The sequence below is a fragment of the Symphalangus syndactylus genome, chromosome 13 (assembly GCF_028878055.3).
Source record: "Symphalangus syndactylus isolate Jambi chromosome 13, NHGRI_mSymSyn1-v2.1_pri, whole genome shotgun sequence".
Classification (NCBI taxonomy): domain Eukaryota; kingdom Metazoa; phylum Chordata; class Mammalia; order Primates; family Hylobatidae; genus Symphalangus; species Symphalangus syndactylus.
The window spans coordinates 41,792,175-41,820,000 of NC_072435.2; the positions used below are offsets into that span (position 1 = coordinate 41,792,175).

A 27,826-nucleotide genomic window follows, 5' to 3' on the forward strand; every position below is an offset into this window, starting at 1 on the left:
CCATCCACTTATTCATCCATCCATGTACCCATCTGTCCCTCTACTCATCCATCCATCCATTTATTCTTTCATTCATCCATCCTTGGATTGACTTATTTATTCATTTAATAAAAATTTATTTAGCACGATATATCAGTAATCAACATGAACCCTCTTTTTAAGGGGCTTGTAACTAAGTGGATACAATCCAGAGTGACTGCTGGGTCAGGGGTGGGGAGAAGCATTCAAATTCTCATAGAGGATGAGGGAAGAGTGTTTGGGGCAGAAAGAACAGCTGGTGGAAAGTCTCAGAGAAGAGAGAGCACGTGGTCTTTTTAAGGAGCTGAGAAAAGTTCTGTGGTGTGGCTGGGCATGGTGGCTTATGCCTGTAATCCCAGCACTTTGGGAGGCTGAACTTGGAGGATCACTTGAGCTCAGGAGTTCAAGACCAGCCTGGGCAATATGGCGATACCCTGTCTGTACACAACATTAAAAAATTAGCCAGGTATGCTGGCGTATGCCTGTAGTCCCAGCTACTCGGGAGGCTGAGATGGGAGGATCGCTTGAATCCAGGAATTGGAGACAGCAGTGAGCTATGATCTCACCACACACCCCAGCCTGGGTGACAGAGCAAGACCCCATCTTAAAAAAAAAAAAAGTTATGTGATGTTAGTTCTGTGATGTCGAATGGCGGGATGGAAGACAGAGGTGTCTTGAGAGAGATTTGGACAAAGGCAAATCATTCAGGGCTTTGCAAATGGGCTGGTGTGTGAGGGTGACAGGTGTGTGAGCAGGAAGGGACATGGTCAGATCTGATAGTCAGATGAGAGTCTCCTGGGGCCATTCATGAGGGACATACTGGAGAGGGTGAGGCTGGAGGCTGGGAGCACAGGAGGTGTGATTCAGATGGCCTGAGCTGGCAGAAAAAAAGGGGGGAGGATTAGGGGAGGACTCAGGTGAAGAAGGCCATTCTGGATAGACGGCTCAACCTGGTCAAAGGTTCAGAGGTGATCCACAGCATGCGATGAGAATAGGGTTATCTGGTGTATGTTGAAGGATGAGGTGGCGGGAGAGGCATACAGGGGCCAGATGGAATTGGGTTTCAATGCCAGGCTGAGCCTGAACTTTTTACAAGCGCAATGGGGAGCCATGGGAGGTGTTTGAGCAGGGGAGGCTCATGTTCAGATCAGTGTTTTATAAGGATTTTTATCGGGTAGGTGTGGAGGATGGACTGGGTGAATACAGTGGGAGGTCAGACCCCATTGAGGAGGCCAAAGGAAGTCATAAACAAAGGTCAAGGTTTAGAACTCTGTTTTGAGGCCAGGCACGATGGCTCGTGCTTGTAATCCCAGCACTTTGAGAGGCTAAGGTGGGTGGATCACTTGAGGTTAGGAGTTTGAGACCAGCCTGGCCAACATGGTGAAACCCTGTCTCTACTAAAAATACGAATAAATTAGCCGGGCATGATGGCGAGCACCTGTAATCCTAGCTACTCAGGAGGCTGAGGCAGGAGAACTGCTTGAACCTGGGAGGCGGAGGTTGCAGTGAGTGGAGATCGCACCACTGCACTCCAGCCTGGGTGACAGAGCAAGACTCCGTAAGAAAAAAAAAGAACTCTGTTTTGAGTCATCATTGTCCCTTTGCCCTCCACAGCTGCCATCGCCCCCAAGGATGACCTCTTCTATGGCTTCCTAAAACCTTGGCTAGGTGAGTGCCCAGTGGGTAGGCTGGGGCTGGGGCTTTAGAGAAGAGAGGCAAGAGCATGGGGTTCCTTGGAGGGTTTCAGAGTAACAGGAGAGGTCCCTAACCTCAGTCTTCTGGGCCCAGGGGATGGGCTGCTGCTCAGCAAAGGTGACAAGTGGAGCCGGCACCGTCGCCTGCTGACACCCGCCTTCCACTTTGACATCCTGAAGCCTTACATGAAGATCTTCAACCAGTGCACTGACATTATGCATGTGAGTCCTAAGGCTTTGTGGGAAGAGGGTGTCCTGGGAGTGAGGCTGGTCCAGGCTCCAACTCATGCATGGGCAAGCCATGTGATGTCAGGAGGCCTCACTGACTTTATCTATAAAATGAGCTTGTAGTGAAAACACAGTCGGGTCCTTGTTAGGCTGACTCCCTCTCTGTGGTTTCCATGCACATTCACCATGTATCTCTTTTCCAGGCTAAATGGCGGCATCTGGCAGAGGGCTCAGTGGTCTCCCTTGATATGTTTGAGCATATCAGCCTCATGACCCTGGACAGTCTTCAGAAATGTGTCTTCAGCTACAACAGCAACTGCCAAGAGTGAGTGTGACCCTTCTTGGGAAGATGGAGCCAGCTGCTCTAGGGGCAAGATGGTGGCAGGAGAAAGGGAACTCCCAGGCATTAGACAACTCTGGCCTATGGGAGCTCTGCCACGGATGGGCCATGTGGTTCTAGGAAACTGACCATCTCTCTGAGCTTCACTTTTTTTTAATCAAAAAAATGGGCATCATAATTCCTTCCCCATAGTCATTGTGTGAGAATTAAATGAGATAATGTGAATCAATGGCTTGGTTAAAGTAGGTGCTTAGTAAATGTTAGTATTTTTTCATTCCACTATGAAGAGTGTGTGGTCTTTGGACAGTGTCCTCCCCACTTTCTGAGGCTCAGTTTCCTTGTTTGTAAAAAAAATGATGACAATCTCTTACTTTCTGAGAGATGCTTTAAGGATAAAATGATGTAGCACTGCCCTGGCACATAGCTGATGCTCAGAGAATATTTGTTGAGTAAATGAATCAAATAACCAATACCTTGCTTCATTAATTCATTCATTCATCAAATATTCATTGTGCATCTACTATGTGCCTGGCACCATGATATTGCTGCTGAGGACAGGGTGGGGAACAACAGACAGTCACAGTTCTGTGAAGTTTGTAGTCTAAGTGGGGACATAAGGAATAAGGGAGATAATTAATGCAAAGCTTGCAACACATAGTAGGTCCTCAGTAACAAGCTAATGACTTCGTTACTGTAGGCATTATAGGGGCACATTCCAGTTGGATAAGGCAGAGATTGTCTTAGAAATTAAATAATTAATTCATCCAAGAAATATTTACTGAGTGCCTAGTAAGTGCCAGCCCTGAACTAGGTGCTGGGAACACCATATTCAACAAGAAAGACAAGATGTTGCTTTTCTAGAACTTCCATTTTAGTGGGAAGACAGGCAGTAACCATGAACAAGTAAATAAACAAGAAAACGACAGACTGCAATAAGTGCATGAAAACAAGCCCACTTCAGGACTGAGGACAGCTCCCTTCAAGCCTGCTTCACCTGTTAGTTTTTTAAAAATAATAGCTTTGTTGAGACACAATTCACATACTATACAATTTACTCATTTAAAGAATACACCTGAATTGCTTTTAGTATATTCAGAGTTGTGCAACCATTACTGTAATCAATTTTGGAATATTTTCATCAATCCTCCCCTTACCCCAAGAAACTTCATACACTTCAGCAACCCGTGCCCTTCCCTTTCTCCTTCAGGTCTAGGCAATCACTAATCTATTTTCTATCTCTATAGATTTGCCTGTTATGGATATTTCACACAGATGAAATCATACAGACTTTTGTGTCTGGCTTGTTTCACCCAGCATAATGTTTTAAAGGCTCATCCATATTGTAGCATGTATCGGTTATGTATTTCTTTTCATTGATGAATAACATTCCATTTACCACATAATACCACATTTTGTTTATCCAGTCACCCATCAATGGATATTGTTTCCACTTTTTGACTATCATGAATAATGCTGCTATTAACATTCATGCACAAAGTTTTGTGTGAACATACATTTTTAATTCTCTTGGCTATATATCTAGGAGCAGAATTGCTGGGTCATATGGTTATTCCATTTTAAACGTTTTGAGGAACTGCTAAACTTTATTTCAGTGGGTTTCAACACGGTACAAAGTGGTTGTTCCATTTTGCTGTCCCAACCAGTGATGTGTGAGAGCTCCAGTTTTTCCACATACTCACTAACACTTGCTTTTTGTTGTTGTTGTTGTTTTGTTTGCTTTTTAGAGATAGGATATTGCTCTGTTGCTCAGGCTGGAGTGCAGCCCAATACTTGTTATTATAAGTTTTGATTTTAGTCACCTTAGTGGGGTGAAGTAGTATCTCATTGTGGTTTTGATTTGCATTTCTCTGGTGACCAGTGCTGTTAAGTATCTTTTCACATTCTCATTGGAAATTTCTGTCTTCTTTGGAGAAATGCCTATTCATATCCATTGCCCATTTTAAAATAAGTTTTAAGAATTCTTTATTTATTTTAGGTACCAATCCCTTATCAGATATACAGTTTGCAAATATTTTCTCCCATGCTGAGGAGTGTAACCATTTAGTTTTAGTGATGCTACAATTACTATTCCTATGTTGAAAGTCCTTATCCCTCTTTGGGCCTGTTCAAAAATATACCCGAGACTGGGTGTGGTGGCTCAGGCCTGTAACCCAGCACTTTGGGAGGCCAAGGCTGGGGGATCACTTGAGCTCATGAGTTCAAGGCTGCAGTGAGCTATGATTGTGCCACTCTACTGCAGCCTAGGTGACAGAGCAAGACCCTATCTAAAAAAATAAATAAATGAAATTTAAAAATAGGGTTAATATAGGGCTTCTCTTTGTTATCTATTCAACGGGGAGAGGAGGCTTATCTTAGCCAAGCCATGGCTGTGCTGTGCTAGGGGAAGGGGCTATACTCATGGATCCCCTTCTCCTTGGCAGGAAGATGAGTGATTATATCTCCGCTATCATTGAACTGAGCGCTCTGTCTGTCCGGCGCCAGTATCGCTTGCACCACTACCTCGACTTCATTTACTACCGCTCGGCGGATGGGCGGAGGTTCCGGCAGGCCTGTGACATGGTGCACCACTTCACCACTGAAGTCATCCAGGAACGGCGGCGGGCACTGCGTCAGCAGGGGGCCGAGGCCTGGCTTAAGGCCAAGCAGGGGAAGACCTTGGACTTCATTGATGTGCTGCTCCTGGCCAGGGTGAGGCTGGGCCCTGGAGGGTGGAGCCCTGCCCGGGATGGCCTCCGCAGTAATTGCATGTAAAATGATAAATGTTAAAACTCCATTAGGCGTGGTGGCTCACACGTGTAATCCCAGCACTTTGGAAGGCCAAGGTGGGGGGATCGCTTGAGCCCTGGAATTGGAGATCAGCCTGGGCAACACAGGGAGACCCTGTCTCTATGAAAAACAAATAAGTTGGGTATGGTGCCACATGCCTGTGGTCCCAGCTACTTGGGAGGCTGAAGCAGGAGTCTGGCTTGAGCCCAGGAGTTGGAAGCTGCAGTGAGCTATGATGGTGCCACTGCACTCCAGCCTGGGTAACAGAAGCGAGACTCTGTCTCAAAACAAAACAAAACAACACACATGCTCAAAACAAAAAGAAATTCACATGGGTCTGGGATGGGGTCAGAACATGTAAGACTCACTGGGTAAGTTTTCCTGGGCTGCTATTACAAAGTACCACAAACTAAATGGCTTAAACATCAGCCATTTATTCTCTCACAGTTCTGGAAGCTAGAAGTCCAAGATCAAGGTATGTATCTGCACGGCTGGTTTCTTCTAAGGCCCCTGAAGGATGAATCTGTTCCAGGCCCTGCTCCCTGGCTTGCAGAAGGCTGTCTTCTCCCTATGTCTGCGTATCATCTTCCCTCTCTGCCTGTCTCTGTCTTCATCTCTTTGTATAAGGATAAGGACCCTGCCCTAATGAGTTCATTTTGTCTTGATTACTTCTGCAAAGACCTCTCTCCAAACATGGTCATAGCCTGAGGTATTGGAAGTTAGGACTTATGGATTCTAGCAGTGGGGGGGGGGTGGGGGTGGGGGTGGGCAGGGAACCATTCAGCTCATCACAATTGCAAAAATGAAATACATAACCTTGGGCTGGGCGTGGTGGCTCACACCTGTAATCCCAGCACTCTGGGAGGCCAAGGCAGGTGGATCACCTGAGGTCAGGAATTCGAGACCAGCCTGACCAACGTGGAGAAACCCATCTCTACTAAAAATACAAAATTAGCCAGGTGTGGTGGCACACACCTGTAATCCCAGCTACTCGGGAAGTTGAGGCAAAAGAATCACTTGAACCTGGGAGGCAGAGGTTGCGGTGAGCTGAGATCATGCCATTGCACTCAAGTGAAACTCCATCTCAAAAAAAAAAAAAAAAAAAAAAAGAAATACATGACCTTGAAGAGATGAGACACTTGTATGGTCACTCATTGGTGTGTCTGTGGACCTTTTGGGTTCTGGATTCAAATAGTCCTGGATTCCAGCCCTGGCTCTGTCAGTTAGTGGATGTTTGACCTTAGTCATATGACTCTTCTTCCCGAGCCTCAGTTTCTCCATTTATACCATGGTGATCATAAAACCTGATCACAAGGTTGTCAGGCATCCAGTGGGATGCTTGGTGTTAGAGGCTGCTCAAGAAATATGAACTCCCTTCTTCTCCTCACTGTTGACTTTCTGTCCCTCTTTACATCTTTCTTTTCTTTTTTCTTGCTTTTTAAAAATTTAATTTAAAGTTCCAGGATAAGCCGGGCGCAGTGGCTCACGCCTATAATCCCTATAATCCCAGCACTTTGGGAAGCTGAGGTGGGAGGATCACCTGAGGTCAGGAGTTCAAGACCAGCCTGGCCAACATGTTGAAACATCGTCTCTACTAAAAATAGAAAAAAAAAATTAGCTAGGCGTGGTGGCATGCACCTGTAATCCCAGCTCCTCTGGAGGCTGAGGCAGTAGAATCGCTTGAACCCGGGAGGCAGAGGTTGTAGTGAGCCAAGATTGTGCCACTGCACTCCAATCTGGCAACGAGAGAAACTCCGTCTCAAAAAAAATTTTTTTAATTAAATTAAAAGTTCAAGGATACATGTGTAGGGCATGCAGGTTTGTTACATAGGTTAACATGTGCCATGACGGTTTGCTGCACCTATCAACTCATCACCCAGGTATTAAGCCCTGCATGCATTTGCTATTTATCCTGACATTCTCTCTCCTCCTGCCACCCTGATAGGCCCCAAGTGTGTGTTGTTTCCCTCCCTGTGTCCATGTGTTTTCATTGTTCAGCTTCCACTTATAAGTGGGAACATGTGGTGTTTGGTTTTCTGTTCTTGCCTTAGATTGCTAAGGATGATGGCTTCCAGCTCCGTTCAGGTCCCTGCAAAGGACATAATCTTGTTACTTTTTATGGCTGCATAATATTCCATGGTATATATGTACCACATTTTCTTTATCCAGTCTTTCATTGATGGGCATTTGGGTTGATTCCATGTCTTTGTTATTGTGAATAGTGCTACAATGAACATACGTGTGCATGTATCTTTAAAATAGAATAATTTATATTCCTTTGGTTGTATACCCAGTAACGGGATTGCTGGGCCAAGTGGTATTTCTGGTTCTAGGTCTTTGAGGAATTGCCACACTGTCTTCCACAATGGTTGAACTAATTTACATTCCCATCAACCATGTAAAAGCGTTCCTGTTTCTCCACAACCTCACCAGCATCTCTCACTCAGGGTCTTGCTCTGTCACACAGGCTGGAGTGCAGTGATGCAGTCATGGTTCACTGCAGCCTTGATCTCCTGGGCTTAATCCTCCTGCCTCAGCTTCGCCAGTAGCTGGGACTACAGGCATGCATCACCACACCTGGCTAATTATTTTTTTTGTAGAAATGGGGTCTTACCATGTTGCCCAGGCTGGTCTTGAACTCCTAGGCTCAAGTGATCCTCCCACCTTAGCCGCCCAAATTGTTGGGCTTACAGGCATGAGCCACCACGCTGGGCACTTTCCATCTTTATTAGACAAGTTGCATACTTCCATCTTCCTGGAATAGTTCCCCCCACAGCTTGCCTTAAGAGAGAGAGGGGAGCCAGGCGTGGTAGCTCACGCCTGTAATCCCAGCACTTTGGGAGGATGAGGCAGGTAGATCACTTGAGGCCAGGAGTTCGAGACCGGCCTGGCCAATATGGCAAAACTCCATCTCTACTAAAAATACAAAAACTAGCTGGGAGTGGTGGCATGTGCCTGTAATCCCAGCTACTCAGGAGGCTGAGGCACGAGAATCACTTGAACCTGAGAGTCGGAGGCTGCAGTTAGCCGAGATTGTGCCACCGCACTCCAGCCTAGGTGATAGAGCGAGACTCCATCTCAGAAAAAAAAAAAAAAGAAAGATGGGGCGGGGGAGATATCTGAGTTTTGAGGAGCCCCTAGGATGTAGAGGGTGGGATGAAGTGGGCTAAGCACTCTCTACTGCCCATTCCAGGATGAAGATGGAAAGGAACTGTCAGACGAGGATATCCGAGCTGAGGCAGACACCTTCATGTTTGAGGGTGAGGATGTGGGGTGAGGCTGGAGGAGGGCAGGAAGGGGCATCATTGTCGGTAGATAGCATCTCTGCTTTCTTCAGGCAGCCTCCATTCAGATACCCTCATCTGCCTGCAGGTCACGACACAACATCCAGTGGGATCTCTTGGATGCTGTTCAATTTGGCAAAGTATCCGGAATACCAGGAGAAATGCCGGGAAGAGATTCAGGAAGTCATGAGAGGCCGGGAGCTGGAGGAGTTGGAGTGGTGAGTGTGGGGTCAGGGGAATGGAGGGGGCAGGCTGAGGCCAGAGCCTTGGGTGTAAGCCTCTGCTCTCCCACTTACTGATTGTGTGACCTCAGACAAGCCACTTTAGCTTCCTGAATTGCAATTTCTTCAACTACAAAATGGGGGTGGTGATAGTGCCTATGCCCGCCTCATAATGCAGAAGTTCTCAAAGTGTCCTAGTCAGCAATTATTGCAATAATGTGGCATAACGAACAGCTCCCAAACTTAGCGGTTTATAGCAAGCATTTCTTTCTTGCTTTTGTATGCACACATTTCTTGCTCTTGTCTGCTCGTTACTCTAATTGCTGCTCGACTTGGCTGAGTGGAGTGGAGTTGCTTCAAACTAAGAGCTGGGTTCAGATCTGCTTCATATACTCTCTTTCTGTTCTCTTTGGAACAGAGGCTACCCTGGGTTGTGTTCTTCTCAAGGCAGATTCCAGAAGCACAAAAAGCCATGAAATTTAAAAGCTTTGCTTGGGCCGGGTGGGGTGGCTCATTCCTGTAATCCCAGCACTTTGGGAGGCCGAGGTGGGTGGATCACCTGAGGTCAGGAGTTTGAGATCAACCTGGCCAACATGGTGAAACCCCATCTCTACTAAAAATACAAGAATTAGCCAGGCATGGTGGTGGGCGCCTGTAATCCCCCCCTACTTGGGAGGCTGAGACAGGAGAATCACTTGAACCTGGGAGGCGGAGGTTGCAGTGAGCTGAGATTGCACCACTGCACTCCAGCCTGGGCTACAAGAGTGAAACTCTGTCTCAAAAAAAAAAAAAAAAAAAAAAAGATAAAATAAGTGAATAAATAAAATTAGAAAAACAAAAGCTCTGCTTGCACTAGAGGATTGCATTGGCTAAAACAACCCAGGGTAGCCTCTGTTCCAAGCCCAGCATGAATGGGGCAAGACGTATACTCCACTCACCTGAGCAGAAGGCACTGAAGAATCATATGACAAAGGGTACAGGTATATAATTCTAATTCAGGGAGGAAGTGGAGAATCAGAACACATAATCCAGTCTACCAGATTCATGCTATGTAGAGCTGATTCTGGGTGATGAAGAGAAAACACAGGATTCGGCTGGGTGTGGTGGCTCACGCCTGTAATCCCAGCACTTCGGGAGGCCGAGGGGGGCGGATTGCTTGAGCTGAGGCGTTTGAGACCAGCATGGGCAACATGATGAAACCCTGTCTCTACAAAAAAAATACAAAAATTAGCTGGGTGGGGTGGCACGTGCCTGTAGTCCCAGCTACTTGGGAGGCTGAGGTGGGAAGATTGCTTGAACCCAGGTGGTGGAGGCTGTGGTGAGTCAAGATTATGCCACTGCACTCCAGTCTGGGTGACAGAGTGAGACCCTGTCTCAAAAAAAAAAAAAAAGAAAAAAAAAAAAAAGAAAAGGAAAACAGCCACAACCATTAAATAACATCAACTTACACAGTGAGGAGGTTCCTTTCGGTTCTATTTCAACCTTTTGCCTTATGGCCTCAGGGGGACATGCTCAGTGGGGTGCTACTGTGTCCTGAACACTTTGCTAATCTTCCTTTTTAACCAATGGAGAAGATGTCTCAGGTTGAGAGAGTTGGGGGGGAGTTGGTGTATAGCCACAATTTAGTAACACACTACTGCTTTGACAGAGGTGTTTGTATGGATGAATACCTTTATGCCAGGGATGCTGTTTGCCCTTTATAGCGACATGAAGTTTGTTTTTTTTTAAGAAACAGGCTGGAGTGCAGTGGCATAATCACAGCTCACTGCAGCCTCAAACTCCTGGGCTCAGGCAATCTTCCTGCCTCAGCCTCCTGAGTAGGTGGGGCTATAGGAGTGTGCCACCACAACTGGCTAATTTTTAACATTTTTTTAAGAGATGGGGACTCGCTGTGTTGCCCCGGCTGGTCTCAAATCCCTGAGCACAAGTGATCCTCTTACTTTGGCCTCCCAAAGTGCTGGGATTATAGGTGTGAGCCACTGTGCCCAGCCATAAAGTTTCTTTGAAAGAGAACCTGGGCCAGGTGCGGTGGCTCATGCCTGTAATCCCAGCAATTTGGGAGGCTGAGGCGGGTGGATCACTTGAGGCCAGAAATTCAAGACCAACCGGGGCAACACGGTGAAACCCCGTCTCTACTAAAAATACAAAAATTAGCTGGGCGTATTGGTATGTGCCTGTAATCCCAGCTGCTTGAGAGGCTGAGGCGTGAGAATTGCTTGAACCTGGGAGGCGGAGGTTGCAGTGAGCCGAGATTGCGCCACTGCACTCCAGCCTGGATGAAACAGCAAGACTCCATCAAAAAAGAAAGAGAACCTGTTAATTTAAAGAAACTAATCTAATCTAGAACATGAACCAAGAGTTATCATTAGCCCAATTTTGGGCCCTAAAGTCCAAAGGAAAAAATATTAAGTAAATAATATTATAAGGAGATAATGCACTTTTCTTTTCTTTCTTTCTTTTTTTTTTTTGAGATAGGCTCTCATACTGTGGCCCAGGCTAGAGTACAGTGGCATGATCATAGCTCACTACAGCCTCCTGAGTAGCTGGGACCACAGGTGTGTGCCATCATGCCCAGCTAATTTTTTAACTTTTGGTAGAGATGGGGTCTCTCTTTGTTGCCCAGGCTGGTCACGAACTCCTGGGTTCAAGTTATCCACCTGCTTCAGCCTCCCAAAGTGCTGGGATTACAGGTATGAGCCACCATGCCTGGCCTGCACCAGTTTTTATTTTTTATTTTTTAAAACAAAAGTCTCACTCTGTCGCCCAGGCTAGAGTGTAGTGGTGCAATCTCATCTCACTGCAACCTCCACCTTCCGGGTTCAAGCAATTCTCTTGCCTCGGCCTCCCAAGTAGCTGAGACTACAGGTGCACGCCACCACACCCAGCTAATTTTTGTGTTTTTTAGTAAAGATGGGGTTTTGCTATGTTGGCCAGACTGATCTTGAACTCCTGACCTCAGACGATCGCCCACCTCAGCCTCCGCAAGTGCTGGGATTACAGGCGAGAGCCACCGCACCTGTCCTGCAGCAGTTTTTTAAGTACAGAAATGGACCATATAAACTGGCATATTGCTGTTGCCCTGAGTCCACTTGGCTGTCCTGGCACCTTGCCTAGGTGCCCCTGGACCTCCACCTAATTCATCAATTAAAGGCTTAATGCTGGGCCCAGCAGAAGGCCCATTGCTAGTGCTGTTCTGAGCAGTCGGTGCTCAGATACTTTGCATCCTAAGTATTAGTACTGGCTGGGCACTGTGGCTCACTCTTGTAATCCCAGCACTTTGGGAGGCCAAGGTGGGTGGATCGCCTGAGGTCAGGAGTTTGAGACCAGCCTGGCCAACGTGCAGAAACCCCATCTCTACTAAAAATACAAAAATTAGCCGGGTGTGGTTGCGCATGCCTGTAATCCCAGTTATTCGGGAGGCTGAGGCAAGAGAATTGCTTGAACCTGCGAGGCTGAGGTTGCAGTGACCCGAGATGCGCCACAACATTCTAGCCGGGCAACAAGAGCGAAACTCGGTCTTAAAAAAAAAAAAAAGAAAGAAAGAAAGAAAAAGGAAAAGAAAAAAACAAAAAACACTAAGTATTAGTACCACCCACCTGTGCATGAGACAACTGTAAATGGCAGAAGTTGGGGCAAGTCTAAAATCCTGGACTGGTTTCCTGCCCAGCTGCCCCTGAGTGTGTGTGTGTGTGTGTGTGTGTGTGTGTGTGTGTGTGTGTGTTTTTCGGGGAGGTGGTGTCGTGGTGGCTCGGCCTTTAGTTATATCTCCATTCTCCCCAGGGACGATCTGACTCAGCTGCCCTTCACAACTATGTGCATTAAGGAGAGCCTGCGCCAGTACCCACCTGTCACTCTTGTCTCTCGCCAATGCACGGAGGACATCAAGCTCCCAGATGGGCGCATCATCCCCAAAGGTGCCTGCCATGTTCCCCCTGCTGCTGGTGCACTGCCTCCAATGATGTAGCTGCTCTATTGTCCACAGGGGCCTGGTCATGCCTGCCCCAGGTGCACTATCCTTGCAGATGGGGTAGCTCTCTGTGTGCCTGTTGCTTCTGGGGTGTTGGAGGAAACCCAGTTGTGTGTGCAGGGAGATAGAGCCGGGTGAGTCCAGGTGGAAAGGAAGGAGGCAGTGTCGCAGGGATGGGCCTGTGAGGGTGCAGTTGGGGAGGGTCAGTTTCATTCAGTTGCCAGTTACTCCCTGGAGACCAAGCCCTGTCTTGGTTGATACTAGGAACCATGGCTCAGGTTTTGAGTATTGCCCATTCTGGGGGAGATACAGCAGGGGGCAGACATTCCCAGGCATATGGAATCAGGAATGGGCTAAAGGGAGAGACAGGGGCTGGAGTAGCTCAAATATGGAGAGGAATGCAGGGAGGGCTGCCTGGAGGAAGGAATGTGGGAGGTGAGGCTTGGAGTGTGGAAGTGAAAGAGTGAGCATGTTTATGGAGTAGAGCCTCAGGATGCAGATTGTGAAAGGCCTTGAGTGCCAGGTGATGGCGCTTGAACTCAATCCTGGGGGCAGCAGGGAGCCAAGGTAGGTGTTTCAGCTGAAGAGGAGCAATGTCAGATCTGCGTGTAAGAAAGATCCCTATGTGGCCAGCGTAGCAGCCAGAAAGAAGATGATAGAGTCCTCTTAGGGAAAGGTGGGAAGAGTGGATGGGGCAGCAGAAGTTTTTAGAGAAGGATGGACAGAAGGTGGTGGCAGATGGCTTATGGGAACGTCATGGCTCCAGGGAGACCCAAATAGGGGGATGTTTCTGGAGGAGGCCCCGGCTCCCCTTGGCCCCACTGATCCCATCTTTCCCCACAGGAATCATCTGCTTGGTCAGCATCTATGGAACCCACCACAACCCCACAGTGTGGCCTGACTCCAAGGTGAGTGCCTGCCCCAGTCCTCCCTGCCCTGAGGTCCTCCCCTCCCCTGCGCCCCAGGGAGCCAGAGAGCAGGGCTGGTTGCAGGGCCTGAGTGCCCACACCCCTCCCCACTCCACATTTAGCCATTTATTCACCCACTCATTGTTAATTCATTAGGGCAGAAAATATTTATTGAGCACCTACTGTGTGCCAGAGTGTGTGCTGGGCTCTGAAAATAGAGGATGATACTGTCTTTGCCTTTACAGGGCTCACAGTGAAGTTTTGGGGAAGACAATAAACAAATAAATAAGATTTTGGGTATTGATACATGCACAAAACAAAGAAAAACTGCGCCAGTTCCGGTTTACAGGTGCAATGGCTCACGCTTGTAATCCCAGCACTTTGGGAGGCTGAGGTGGGAGGATCACTCGGGCCCAGGAGTTTGAGACCAGCCTGGGCAACACGGCAAGACCCCCATCTCTACCAAAAAGGAAAAAGTTGGCCCAATGTGGTGGCTTATGTCTGTAATCCCAGTGCTTTGGGAGACCAAGATGGGAAGATTGTTTGAGTCCAGAAGTTCCAGCTCAGCCCAGCCTGGGCAACACAGTGAGACCCCATTTCTAAAAAAAAAAAAAAAAGATAGCCAGCCATGGTGATGCACACCTGCAGTGCCAGCCACTCAGGAGGCTGAGGCAGGAGGATTGCTTGGGCCCAGCAGTTTGAGGCTGCAATGAGCTATGGTTATTTATTTATTTATTTATTTGAGACAGGGTCTTGCTCTGTTACCCAGGCTGGAGTGCGTGCAGTGGTGCGATCTTGGCTCACTGCAACCTCTACCTCCTGGGTTCAAGAGATTCTTCTGCCTCAGCTTCCCAAGTAGTTGGGATTACAGGCGTGTGCCACCAGGCCTGGCTAATTTTTTTGTATTTTTAGTAGAGATGGGGTTTCACCATGTTGGCCAGGCTGGTCTTGAACTCCTGAGTTCAGATGATTCATCTGCTTTGGCCTCCCAAAGTGCTGGGATTACAAGCATGAGTCACCGCGCCCAGCCTGCAATGAGCTATGATCGCGCTTCTGCACTCCAGCGTGAATGAGACTCTGACTCTAACAAACAAACAAAGACAGACAAACAAATAATAAAAAAAAAAAAAAACAGATGGAGGGGCACTTTAGCTCGAGTAGTTATGAAAAGCCTTGCCGAGGAGATGTTTGAGCTGAGACCTTAGGGATTGAAGGATCAGGGAGAAGCCTGTTCTAGGCAGAGGAAAGAGCAAGTGCAAAGGCCCTGAGGTGGAATCTTACTGGTGCGTGTGAACAAAAGAAGGAGGCAGGTGTGGCTGCATTGCAGGAAGTGCAAGGTGCAATGGAAGAGGTGGCCCTGGGGTGCTCTCCATCCATCTTTACTGACCCCCAGAGGCTCAGGGAAGGGGGCCAGGCTGGGATGTCTAGGGCAGCCCCCAGACTCATCTCCAGGCTGTTCCTCCCTAGGTGTACAACCCCTACCGCTTTGACCCGGACAACCCACAGCAGCGCTCTCCACTGGCCTATGTGCCCTTTTCTGCAGGACCCAGGTAACCCCTCTATTTCCCCCAGTCCAAGCCAGCTGTGGAGGAACAGAGGCAGGGAAAGGTCAGGAATGTGCCTCTCAGGAGCAGAGATCAGATGGCACCCAGGCGTCCTTTCTGAAAACCCAGCACCCTCTCCCCAATGCGCCAGGAGACCCCCAAATCAGACTCTGCAATAGCATCCTGGGTATTGAGCACCAACGGTGTGTCAGACCCTGAGTTCTGGGCTCCCACGCTCCCATTGGCTCTATGATGCCTTTGTCCCCGTTTTTACAGATGAAGGAACTGAGACTCAGGGGGTGCCATGTATCCAGGACACACAGCTAGTAAGAGGCTGCACCGGGATTCAGACACTCAACCCCAAGGTCACATTAATTGAGCGATTCGTGGGGTCTCACTTTAACCCTCACCCAGCGTGGGGTTTCACTTTAACCCTCACCCAGCCGAGGATGCTTGCTTCATTTTCGAAGGAGGCATGTGACGCCCAGGGACCAGTGCTCACACAGAAGCTGGTCCTGAGCCCTGTCCCCTCTTCCTCCAGGAATTGCATCGGACAGAGCTTCGCCATGGCCGAGTTGCGCGTGGTTGTGGCACTAACACTGCTACGTTTCCGCCTGAGCGTGGACCGAACGCGCAAGGTGCGGCGGAAGCCGGAGCTCATCCTGCGCACGGAGAATGGGCTCTGGCTCAAGGTGGAGCCGCTGCCTCCGCGGGCCTGAGCGTGGGCGCGCCCCTGCGGATCCCAGGGGTCCAGGCCCCGCCCAGACGGGCCAAGGCCACGCCCCCGAAGGACCAGGACTCGCCCCAAAGATCCCGAGGGCGTAGGCCACTTCCCTCGAAGTTCAGGTTCAGCTCCTGGATGACCAGGCACCGCTGCTGAGCAGCCTGATGGTGCTGGCCACGCCCCTCAAGGCAAGGCTCCGCCCCTTAGGGGGTCTGATCCCGCCCCTTGAGGCTTAGGTCCCGCCCCCTGACTTCTCGCTCCTGTCCTGTTTGAGGGACCAGGGTCGGCCCTGCCCCCTTGGGCTCAGGCCCCGCCCTTCTGGATCAGGCCCCGCCCCCAGGATCCTATGGGTTGAGGTCCTCAGGCCACGCCCCTGCAGATCCAGGTCTCCAGGCCTTGCCCACTGAGCCTTCAGAGGGCCTAAGACCCACCTGTGACTCAGGGCCCACCACCCCTAACCCCCCCCCAACTGGCTGAACCCCTGGCAGGCTTCCAAACTGAGGAAAGCTGGAGCCTGACGTCAGAGCTTTTAACCCGGACATCACCCACCTGAGGCCCTCAGCTCATACGGGCGGACTGCTCAGGCGTGAAGCTGGATCGTAGGGTCCGAGGCTGCTTGCTTTTGTTGTTGTTTTGTAAACTCAGACCCTTGTAAGCCCCTTCCTTCCTCCCTTGCCCAAAGATCCTTTGCTGAGTGTTCTGTTTTTGTAGAATAAAAGCAAAGGATGCAGACCTACCCCACTCCACCCCCTAGCTCAGCCAGACCCTTACACGTGGAGCCCCCAGCATGGGAAGGAGGGGCTCTGCAACTGAGCGAAGCTGCGGGCTAGGAGGCTGGAAAGCCATTTGTCCTAGGACATAAACTCAGATTTTTGGGGTCAGTTTGTGTGTTCATTTATTTCATCAACAGGTCACATATTGTTTGCTGGCACTGCTTCAGAACCACAGGCAGGCCCTGGTTTCTGCTTTCTCAGGGGGTGGGGGACAGATGTTGAACAAATAATTCCACACGTAAAGGTTTATTTACAACCCAGGACAGGTGCTCCAAAGGAGAGGCCCTAGGTGCTGGATGAATATAGCAGAGGGATGGGGATGGGTCAGGGAGAGCTTCTCCGATGCTGGAGTGGAAGTTGAGTGGGTGACAAGGGGAGGGAAGAGTATTCCAGGCAGAAGGAAAAACATCTGAAAATGCCCTGAGCTAAGGGAGAGCAGAGTGTGTTTGAGGAACTCACCTGAGGCCAGGTGGTTGGATCTGGCAAGTGAGGGCAGAATGAAGGAAGGGGCCAAATGCACAGGCTTTATGCTGAGGGCAATAGGGAGCCATGGAGAGTGTGTGAGCAGGATCAGGACAGGGCATGGCCAGATCTAGGGCTGGCAGGGAGGTGACTTGTGGGGGATCAATGGAGGTTGGGACCCCGGGAAAGAGGGAAGCTGAGGTCCAGATAACAGGAAGGGCCAGGATTGGGGTGACTATCTAGCAGTGGGGGCTGAGGGGAGGGAGGTGGTAAGGGTGATGCTCAGGTATTTGACTGAGGGAACTTGATGGCAGAGTAGTCCCTGATATGGGAATATAAAAGGTGGGAGCCAGGTGTGGTGGCCTATACCTGTAATCCCATCACTTTGGGAGGCTGAGGCTGGAGGATTGCTTGAGACCAGGAGTTAGAGATCAGCCAAGGCAACACAGTGAGACCCTATTTCTACAAAAAATAAAATATTAGCCAGGTGTGATGGTGCACATCTATAGTCCAAGCTACTCGGAGGCTGAGGCAGGAGGATCACTTGAGCTGAGGAGTTTGAGGCTGCAGTGAGCTATGATCACAACACTGCACTCCAGCCTGGGCAACAGAGCAAGACCCTGTTCCAAAAACAAACAAACAAAAAAGGTGGGCAATGACGATGTCAGCAATTTTATACATATAAAACGCTACACTAAAGGAAAATGATACTGCTGTTGTACCACATATAATATATATATATATATGCACTATATATACCATTATTATATATATGGTGGTGGTATAATAGTGGTGTCATCTTCCTTTTAGGTAGCATTTGCCTGTAGACTATTTCCATCTGGGTCACTAGAGACAATATTAATTCAGCAGGCTGGGTGCGGTGGCTCATGCCTGTAATCCCAGAACTTTGGGAGGCTGAGACAGGTGGATTACCTGAGGTTCGGAGTTTGAGACCAGCCTGGCCAACATGGTGAAACCCTGTCTCTACTAAAAATACAAACATTAGCCACATGTGGTGGCAGGCGCCTGTAATCCCAGCTACTCAGGAGGCTGAGGCAGGAGAATTGCTTGAACCTGGGAGGTGGAGGTTGCTGTGAGCCGAGATTGCGCCACTGCACTCCAGCCTGGGCGACAGAGTGAGATTCTGTCTAAAAAAAAAAAATTAATTAATTCATCAAATATTTCTTGGGCAATCTGCCATGAGACAGGCACTGTTTGAGCCCTAGGTTCCCAGAGTTTACCTCTAGGGAGGAGACATGATAAATGATAAATAAGTAAAGAAATAAGTAAATTCACACAGGGCCTTTTTTGTGACCTTTTTTGTGACAGAAATGCGGAGTTCTGAGCAGAAGAGGGACAAGATTTGTCATACGAACCTTTTTTTTTTTTTTGAGACAGGGTCTTGCTTTGTTGCTCAGGCTGGTGTGCAGGGGTGCAACCGTAGCTCACTGCAACCTTGGCCTCCTTGGGCTCAAACGATCCTCCTGCCTCAGCCTCCTGAGTAGCTGGGACCACAGGCACACACCACCATGCCCAGCTACGTTTTGTATTTGTCGTAGAGATGGGGGTCTTACCATGTTGCCCAGGCTGGTCTTGAACTCCTGGTCTCAAGCGAGCCTCCCACCTCAGCCTCCCAAAGTGCTGGGATTACAGGGGTGAGCCACCATGCCAGGACTACCATAGGACTTTGTGTGCTCTATTGGACAGAGACTGTGTGAGGCAAAGATGAGACTAGGCAGATCAGTTAGGGGTGACTGCATTCGTCCAGGTGAGACATGATGGTGGCTTCAACCAAACTGGGGTCTTTAGAGGTAATCAAGAGCAATTGGATTCCAAGAAGGAGTGACTGTTCACAAAGACAGTGCTGTCAGGCTTGGTGGTGGATCAAACGTGAAGTCTGAAAGAAGTGGGGGACTCTAGGTTTGGGCTTGAACATCTGGAAAAATGGAACTGCCATCAGCTGACGTAGGGAATGCTGAGTGGAGTCAGTTGTTTTATGGGAGATGTCAGGACGTCAGTTTCGGTTCAGAGGAATTGGACATGTCAGTTGGATAGACAGTTCTCCAATTCAAGAGAGTTTTGGGTTGGGCATGTATATTTGGGAAGCCTTAATATAAATATTTTATATTTTTTTCCAAAAACTAGTGAAGCGATTTCAAATAGGGGTGATTTTTCCTACCAGAAGACATTCGTTGTCGTTTGGAAACATTTTTGGTTGTCACAACTGGTGGTTACTATTGGCGTCTAGAGGGTAGGGACCCAGGACTCTGCTAAACATTCTACAAGACGCAGGATACCTAGCTCAATAAAACAAGTAATTATCCAGTCCCAAAGGCAAACAGTTCTGCTGATTAAAAACCATGAACTGGAGAACCAAAAAAAAAAAAAAAAAAGCAAAACTTTAAGACTGGGTGAGATCTCGTGTGTGTGGTGCACGCGCGAGTGTGTGTGTGTGTGTGTGTGTGTGTGGAGTAAGGGCTTAAGGACCGAGCCCTGGGGGTGGTCTCCAAAGTTAACCTAACAATTATGAGGCCAGGCATGGTGGCTTACACCTGTAATCCCAGCACTTTGGGACGCCGGGGTGGGCGGATCACTTGAGGCCAGGAATTCCAGACCAGCCTGGCCAACATGGTGAAACTCCATCTCTACTTAAAATACAAAAAATTAGGGCAGGGAGCGGTGGCTCACTCCTGTAATCCCAGCACTTTGGGAGGCCGAGGCGGGCGGATCACGAGGTCAGGAGATTGAGACCATCCTGGCTAACACAGTGAAACACTGTCTCTACTAAAAATAAAAAACATCAGCCGGGCGTGGTGGCACGCGCCTGTAGTCCCAGCTACTCGGTAGGGCAAGACAGGAGAACCGCTTGAACCCGGGAGGTGGAGGTTGCAGTGAGCCGATATCGCGCCACTGCACTCCAGCTTGGGCGACAGAGCGAGACTCGGTCTCAAAAAAAAAAAAAAAAAAAAAAAATTAGCCGGACGTGGCGTGCATCTGTAGTCCCACCTACTCGGGAAGCTGAGACAGGAGAATCGCTTGAACCCGGGAGGCAGAGGTTGCAGTGAGCCAAGATAGTGCCGCCGCACTCCAGCCTGGGTGACAGAGCGAGACTCTGTCTGAAAAAAAACAAAACAAAACAAAACTTTTTTTTTTTTGATTGAGTGCTTCCTGTGTGCTCTTCCCATATATTCCCATTTAATCCTCACACTGACTTGTAAAATCACTTTTTATTATTCCGTTTAACAGAGGTAGAAACTGAGCGCCCGAGTGAAGTGACTTACCCAAGATCATTCGGTGGGGCCCCAGCGGGGGTCCTGAGTCCTTTTCTGCCTCACTCCTCAGGCTCCCAGTCCTGGTCTAGGTCCCTAGCCACGTTGCGTAGAAGGGGGCGTCGACGGGGGTTGGGCTAGAGTTGGGGTGTGGAGGAGATGAGCTAAAGCTGGGCTGGCTGTGAGACAGGCACTAGCAGCGGCGTGTGTCCTGGGGCGCCCCCCGGTGGACTGTGCTGGGTCGTCGGCCGGAATCCCCTGTCCGAGGTACTCCGGGGCTGAATGGGAAACAGACAATCCCAGACCCTACTTGAGCCACCCGGATCTTGCAGGTGCTGCCTCTCCTACAACCCTCTCCCAGCCGAGGGTCTCCAAGAACTCATCATTCGCCAAACATCTCCTGGACCCTTTTCAATGCAACCCCGCCATCCACTAGCAAACAAAGTTAGCCTTGAGATCCGACATATGTGGGCTCAATCTGGGCTCTGTTCCTTCCTAGGGGCGGCCTTGGGCACGTGACTGTCCCTCTGTGCACCTCGGCTTTTTCTTGTCATGCGAATAGTCCGGTATCATCATGCTTGCAATGCGCACTGAGTTTCCGCCAAAGGCCACGAGGGTGAATAAATGAGAGTGAGAAGGGGAGGAGTAAGGTCCGTGGGTCCCCGGAGCGCTGTTACACGTACTGCAAGTGTAATTCTCAAAACACCCAAGTCTGGTCCTGTCGCTGGCGGCTGTGGGACCTCCTTCCTCCTGAGTGTGAAGAACGCTCCCTCTGCTGGACAATTTGGAGACAGCAGGCACTAAGGCATCCATTCTCTATTCAATTTTGTGTCCGTGCACGTTTGAGTGTGCATGTGTGACCACGTATGTGTTTGGGTGCATTTGGGTAACAGTGTGTGCATGTGTTGTAGTGTGCACACGAGTGTGTGTAAACGTGTATGTGTCGGTGTGACTGTGTGTGCGCATATGGGTGGGTGTGTTGGAAGGAGAGGAGAGGAGAACTCCGCTCACTGAGTCACTGTAACTATCCACACCAGGCTGTGTTCCTGCTCATGGCTGGAGCCACTGTCAGAGCCCTTGCCTCTGTCCCCAGGTCTGACCTGTGCGGTGCAGGCAGGACATTCTGGAGAAATCATGCCCTTGGAGGAAGCTCTCAGTAATGATTGGCGGGTATTGGTGGATAAATACCCCAGCTCCCTCGCTCTGGGGGTGAAGACTCCCTTGCTCTGGGAGGTGCATGTTCTATTCTGTCTCCCTGAGGTACTAAGCAGGGCTGAGCCCTAGCTACCCACAGTGGAAACTTCCTCAATAAAGGTCCCTTTAACTGCTGCATTCCCTTCCCCATCCCTCTTCTCCATTGCCTTGTGTTTCCAGGGATCACCTCCCAAAGAAACAACAGGCAGTTGAACTCTTGTCTTATGGTCACCCTCCTGATAGAGGATTTGCACTCAACTCCTTGTATTAAGGTCTAGTTCCAGGGAACCCAAATTAAGACACACATGTGTGCTGGCTCCTCCAATCCCCAGAAGCCTATCAGTGTGCCCTTTTTTACCAACGATGAAAGTGAGGCTCAGAGAGGGCAAATCACTTGCCCAAGGTCACATGGCAGTGAGGGAGTGGCAGAGCCTGGCTTTGACTATGGGCTGTCTGACCACAAGCTGGGTGCTCGCTCCTCTCCTGACAGCCTCCTCCCTCCTCAAGGATATGGAAGGAGCAGGGAATAGGTTTTAAGTGTAAAATTTGAAAGGGAAATTCTTCCGCTTTCTGCTTCTGCTTCCTACCTCTGGCCCAGCAGTTTGGTGTGCTCTTTTTTCAGTTTTAAAAATTGCATCTATATATGCAATTATATATATATAGCATATATATATAATTGCATATATATATATATGAACGTGTTCCAATGTATATAAAAGCATTTATGCACATGTTACCAATTTTTTTTGTTTATTTAAAAAAACTTTTTTGTTGGAGACATGGTCTCACTCTGTCACCCAGGCTGGAGTGCAGTGGTGTGATCTCGGCTCACTGCAACCTCTGCCTCCTGGGTTCAAGCGATTCTATTGCCTCAGCTTCCTGAGTAGCTGGGATTACAGGCGCACCACCATGTCCGGCTAATTTTTTTTTTGTATTTTTAGTAGATATGAGGTTTCACCATGCTGGCCAGGCTGGTCTTGAACTCCTGACCTCAAATGATCCACCCACCTTGGCCTCCCAAAGTGCTGGGATTACAGGGATGAGCCACTGCACCTGGTCTTTTTTTTTTCTTTCTTTTTTTGATACAGGGTATTGCTCTGTTGCCTAGGCTGGAGTGCAGTGGCTCAATCTCAACTCATTGCAACCTCTGTCTCCTGGGCTCAAGCAATCCTCCCACCACCACATCCAGATACATTTTTTGTATTTTTTGTAGAGATGGGGTTTTATCATGTTGCCCAGGCTGATCTGGAACTCCTGGATTCAAGTGACCCGTCTGTGTTGGCCTCCCGAACTGTTGTGATTACAGGCCCAAGTCACTGCACCCAGTCCATTATCAGTTTTTTGATGACTCCAAACTTGTTGGGAAATATATCTGTTTCAATTATCTATTATTGTATATTGAACTACCAGGAAACTTAGTAGGTTAAGACAATATACAGGCCAAGCTCGGGGGCTCACTCCTGTAATCCTGGCACTTTGGGAGGCTGAGGCTGGCAGATCACCTGAGGTCGGGAGTTCGAGACCAGCCTAACCAACATGGAGAAACCCCGTCTCTACTAAAAATACAAAGTTAGCCGGGCGTGGTGGTGTGAGCCTGTAATCCCAGCTACTTGGGAGGCTGAGGCAGGAGAATCGCTTGAACTAGGGAGGCAGAGGTTGCGGTGAGCCAAGATCACGCCATTGCACTCCAGCCTGGGAAACAAGAGCGAAACTCCATCTCAAAAAAAAAAATAAAATAAAAAAGATATACAAGTTTTTTTTTTGGTATGTGTGTATGAACTCCTATCTGTATCTGAATATATACAACTTTTAGTTTGCTCACAAATTTACAATTTGGGCAGGGCTCAGCTAGGATGGCTTTCTCAATCCTACACAGCATCAGTGTGGGCAGCTCATTTGAGGCTGGAAGAGATACTTTGAGGTGGCTCACTCTCATGGCTGGCAATTTGGTGCTTCCTATTTGCTGGGAGTCTCAGTTTCTCTCACATGAGGCCTCTCCACGGGGATGCGTGTGCTTCCTTTTTACATGACAACTGGGTCCAAGGTGTCTATTTCAATGGGCCTAGAAGGAAGCTATAAGGCTTCTTATGACCTAGGCCCTGAAGTCCTAGAAGACACAGAGACAGCCCAGATTCAAGGAGTGGGGAATTAGACTTCACCTCTGTATCAGTTAAGGTCCTTCAGAGAAAAAGAATCAATAAAATCAATCAATCAATCAACCAACCAATATTTATATATTTATTTTAAGATATATCTGGGTTGGACGTGGTGGGTCATGTCTGTAATCGCAGTAGCTTGGGAGGCTGAGGTGGGCCGATTGCTTGAGCCCAGGAGTTGGAGGCCAGCCTGGGCAACATGGTGAATACTCACCTCTACAAAATTGCAAAAATTAGCTCAGCACGGTGGCATGCACTTTTAGTTCCAGCTACTTGGGAGGCTGAGGTGGGAGGATCGCTTGAGCGAGGGAGGTCAAGGCTGCAGTGAGCCATGATCACGCCACTGCACTCCAGCCTGGGTGACTGTAAGATCCTGTCTCAAAAAAAAAAAAAGTTATATCATATATTCATCTTAAGTCATATTTTTAACATCTTAAGATACATATATGTATATATAACTATAACTATATATATATAAATTCATTTTAAGACATATATCTGGCTGGTCACAGTGGCTCAGGGCTGTAATCCCAGCACTTTGGGAGGCCGAAGCGTGTGGCTCTCCTGAGGTCAGGAGTTCAAGACCAGCCTGGCCAACATGGTGAAACCCTGTCTCTACTAAAAATACAAAAATTAGCTGGGCAGAAGTCTGTAATCCCGCTACTCGGGAGGCTGAGGCATGAGAATAGCTTGAACCCAGGAGGCAGAGGTTGCAGTGAGCCGAGATCATGCCATTGCACTCAAGCCTGGGCAATGAGAGTGAAAAACTCTGTCTCAAAAAAAAAAAAAAAAAGACATATATCTTTAAGGAATTTGACTCATGCCGTTATAGACTGGCAAGTCAGTAATCTATATCTGCAGCAGGTCACCAGGCTGGAAAGTCAGGCAGGAGCTGATGCTGTAGTCTCAAGGCAGAATTTCTCATTTTCTGAAAAACTCAGTTTTTGTTCTAAGGTCTCTCAACTGACAGGATGAGGCTCATTCACCTAATCCAGGGTAATCTGTTTTACTTGGTCCACAGCTTGTCTGTAAACCCAGCACTTTGTGAGACTGAGGTTGGAGGATCTCTTGAGCCCAGGAGTTTGAGACCAGCCTGGACAACATAGGGAGATCTCATCTCTACAAAAAATAGAAAAATTAGTTGGGCATGGTGGCACATGCCTGTGGCCTTCCAGCTACTTGGGAGGCTGAGGTGGGAGGATCGCTTGAGCGCAGGGGATAGAGGTTGCAGTGAGCTATGATTGCGCCACTGCACTCCAGCCTGGGCAACAGAGAGAGAACTTGTCTCACTTGCTGCTGAAGGCTTCTTTCCTTTTTATCTAGTTTCCTAATCCTCATTGCTGTGCATGCAAATAAATTTGTTTTGCATTAAAACAAACAAAACCAACCACAGCTGCCTGGTTTACTCTTCCAGTTCTCCTCTTTATCTCCAGAATCTGACCTGGGTAATCCTCAGCTAGGCTGGATTCTTTGTTCTTTGTTCCTGCTCCTAGCCGTCTTGTGTCAACTCAGCCCTGGGCTGGCTGGAGGCAGGACTTGAATTTCTGCCAGGTTGTGCAATCAGAGGCCAGAGACTCCCTTCTCCAAGTCTCCTAATTCTGCACCGAGAAATGGTGCATGGCGTCCTCCCAGCCCACGTGTGGGAGATGTTTGGGTGCAAGGCTTGCCCTGCCTGTTCCTCCTTGCCTGTCGCCTGAATTCCCAACCTCATGATTTATGTGGCCTTGGAAGGGCAGGGGCAGCTGTAAACTTGGGGTCCCAGAGTCACCTTGGCCCCAGGTTCAAGCAGGAGATACTGAAGTCTGAAGATCCAGTTTCCACTCTGAACTGTGACACTGACTTGGTTCCTCTCTGCACCCAGCTGGTACCGCCTGCAGGTTTTGGCCAGCTGCCCAGGCAGGGAGGAGGCAGCCAGGCCTATGGCCTATGGGGATTGGCTGCCCCTGACTGCCCAGCCCAGCCCAGCCTTGCCTAGGTGAGGGGCCAGGGACAAAGAAACCCCAGGAGGAGGGAAGAGGAAGTTGTGTGGGACAAGCTGCTCCTGACAGAAGGTGCCAGGCTGGAACTGTCTGGGCTGGAGGGTCCTGATCTGGGAGAGGGAGGGGCACTGCCCAAGGCTGTGGTGGCTCCAGGGAGCTGGTCCTGGTGGGGCTGATGGGTTCCTGGTAACTGAAACCGAGCCCCTGACATCCTGCAGTGATCCAGGCTGGGTCTTTCAGGACTCTACTCAGCCTTCCTCTCTCTCTTTCTCTCTCCCCTCTCTCTTCTTTACTCTCTTCTCTCTCCGCCTCTTCTCCTGGCTGTACCTGGGTCTCCCTCTCTGCTTTCAGCCCTTGTTTTCTCATCTCTGAGCTCTGCCTGCCTCCAGCATCTCCCATCCCTGCCCCTGTCCAATGTCCCCGAAGCTCTCCGGGCTCTTTTCTGGGCCTCGGGACCTCACCCTCCACCCCGTGTGCCCTGCAGGATGCTGCAGCTGAGCCTGTCCTGGCTGGGCCTCGGGCCGGTGGCAGCATCCCCATGGCTGCTCCTGCTGCTGGTCGAGGCCTCCTGGCTCCTGGCCCGTGCCCTGGCCAGGACCTATGCCTTCTATGACAACTGCCGCCGCCTCCAGTGTTTCCAGCAGCCCCCAAAACGGAACTGGTTTTGGGGTCACCTGAGCATGGTGAGTGTGGCAGCAGGATGGGTCTGGGGTCTCAGGGTGGATGGACTTCTAGAAGTGGGGGAATGGGGCTCAGGGAGCTGGATATTGAGGGTGGGTTGGGGTCTGGGACATCAGAGGAGTGAGAGAGGCAGAGGGGAGCCCCTATTCCCTCACTGCCCCAACCAGATTCATTCCTCCTCTCTGTCCACTCCATGGCCCCAGGCCTTTTTCTTTCTCTCTCTTCCCCACCCTAAGCCTGCTTTGGCTCAAGTTCCTGATTGTCTTCCCCACATTAATGCATCGTTGTATCCTTGTTCTACTGGGAGTTCTGAGGGTGGACTGCACAGAGCTGGTACTCCCTGGCTGCCCATGTGTTTTTTTTTTTTTTTTTGAGACAGGGTCTCGCTCTGTCACCTGGGTTGGAGTGCAGTGGTGCAATCATAGCTCACTGCAGCCTTGACCTCCTGGGCTCAACCAATCCTTCCATCTCAGCCTCCCCAGCAGCTGGGACTACAGGCGTGCACCGCCAGACCTGCTAGTTTTTTTTATTTTTTGTAAAGACAGGGTCTCACTATGTTGCTCAGAGTGGTCTCAAACTCCTGGCCTCAAGCAATCCTCCCATCTCGACCTCCCAAAGTGTTGGGATTACAGGCATGAGCCACTGCACTTAGCTCAGTCCACAATCCTTATCACTGGACTTGAGGTCTCCTCAGGGGGAGAGTCCAGAGTCCACTCTCTGTCTGGCCCATCTCTGTGGGCCTCAGGCTGGTGTCTACTCGTCTCTGGGCTGCTGCCTCCCCATAAGATTTGCTATTTCTCCCTACTGCACCCACAGGGCACAGCTGGGCCAGAGAAAAGATGTGGCTGGTTTCTCCCTCCGTCTCTTTACTCAGGCACTTTTTTTTCTTATATTTCCCTCCACCCCTAAGATATGTCAATGGGCTCCATTGCTCAGTTTGGATAATAGTTGACTACTTTTCCTTTCAGAAGGGATCATTCTGGCCTCTGCCCTAACAGCCAGATTCCCCGGGGGGAGATTCCTCATCTCCCTCATCCTAGCCTCCTCCCTAGAGGACTTTTCTCCATGCTGTGTTGGCCCCCTACTGCCAGAATCATACCTTGGGTTGGTCATTACTTATAAGGGCGCCACCTCCAATGCCATTGATTCAAGTGTTGCCTTCTCTGACCACAGTCCCCTCTCTTCTTCCAGCTTTTTCTGTTCACTATCTCTCAACCTTTTTTTTTTTTTTTTTTTGAGATGTAGTCTCGCTCTACCACCCAGGCTGGAGTGCAGTGGCATGATCTCAGCTCACTGCAATCTCCACCTCCCAGGTTCACGTGATTCTCCTGCCTCAGCCTCCCAAGTAGCTGGGATTATAGGTGCCCACCATCACGCCCAGCTAATTTTTGTATTTTTAGTAGAGATGAGGTTTCATCATGTTGTCCAGGCTGGTCTCAAACTCTTGACCTCAAGTGGTCTGCCCACCTTGACCTCCCAAAGTGCTGGCATGAGCCACTGCACCTGGCCCACTTCTTCTCATCTTACACCCTGTTGGGACTTCCAGTTCTCTCTACACCCCAGTCTAGCAGCTTCTTCTAGTCCTTCCTTGGCATAG

The 27,826-nt window shown here is 49.3% G+C and overlaps 3 protein-coding genes across 4 annotated transcripts in view; 2 read left to right on the top strand and 1 right to left on the bottom strand.

Moving 5' to 3' along the window:
- Positions 1–16,596, top strand: part of CYP4F22 (cytochrome P450 family 4 subfamily F member 22) — a 43,411-nt gene extending 26,815 nt beyond the window's left edge. Inside the window, exons 5-14 of the mRNA XM_055239250.1 lie at positions 1,633–1,686; positions 1,807–1,934; positions 2,144–2,265; positions 4,722–4,989; positions 8,261–8,327; positions 8,440–8,569; positions 12,353–12,486; positions 13,383–13,447; positions 14,915–14,997; positions 15,533–16,596. Of these exons, the coding sequence (XP_055095225.1) occupies positions 1,633–1,686; positions 1,807–1,934; positions 2,144–2,265; positions 4,722–4,989; positions 8,261–8,327; positions 8,440–8,569; positions 12,353–12,486; positions 13,383–13,447; positions 14,915–14,997; positions 15,533–15,710 (1,229 nt within the window). The 3' untranslated portion in view covers positions 15,711–16,596. The remainder of the gene's footprint in view (positions 1–1,632; positions 1,687–1,806; positions 1,935–2,143; positions 2,266–4,721; positions 4,990–8,260; positions 8,328–8,439; positions 8,570–12,352; positions 12,487–13,382; positions 13,448–14,914; positions 14,998–15,532) is intronic.
- The window catches only part of LOC129459690 (putative zinc finger protein 861), a 250,172-nt gene that overhangs the window by 31,907 nt on the left and 190,439 nt on the right, over positions 1–27,826 (bottom strand). The gene's annotated exons all lie outside the window — the stretch shown is intronic.
- The window catches only part of LOC129460823 (cytochrome P450 4F3-like), a 22,436-nt gene continuing 20,643 nt past the window's right edge, over positions 26,034–27,826 (top strand). Inside the window, exon 1 of one of the 2 annotated variants that reach the window (XM_055239254.2) lies at positions 26,034–26,237. In XM_055239254.2, coding sequence (XP_055095229.1) covers positions 26,034–26,237 — 204 coding nt within the window. The remainder of the gene's footprint in view (positions 26,238–27,826) is intronic. The other variant, XM_055239255.2, reaches the window with a different exon arrangement.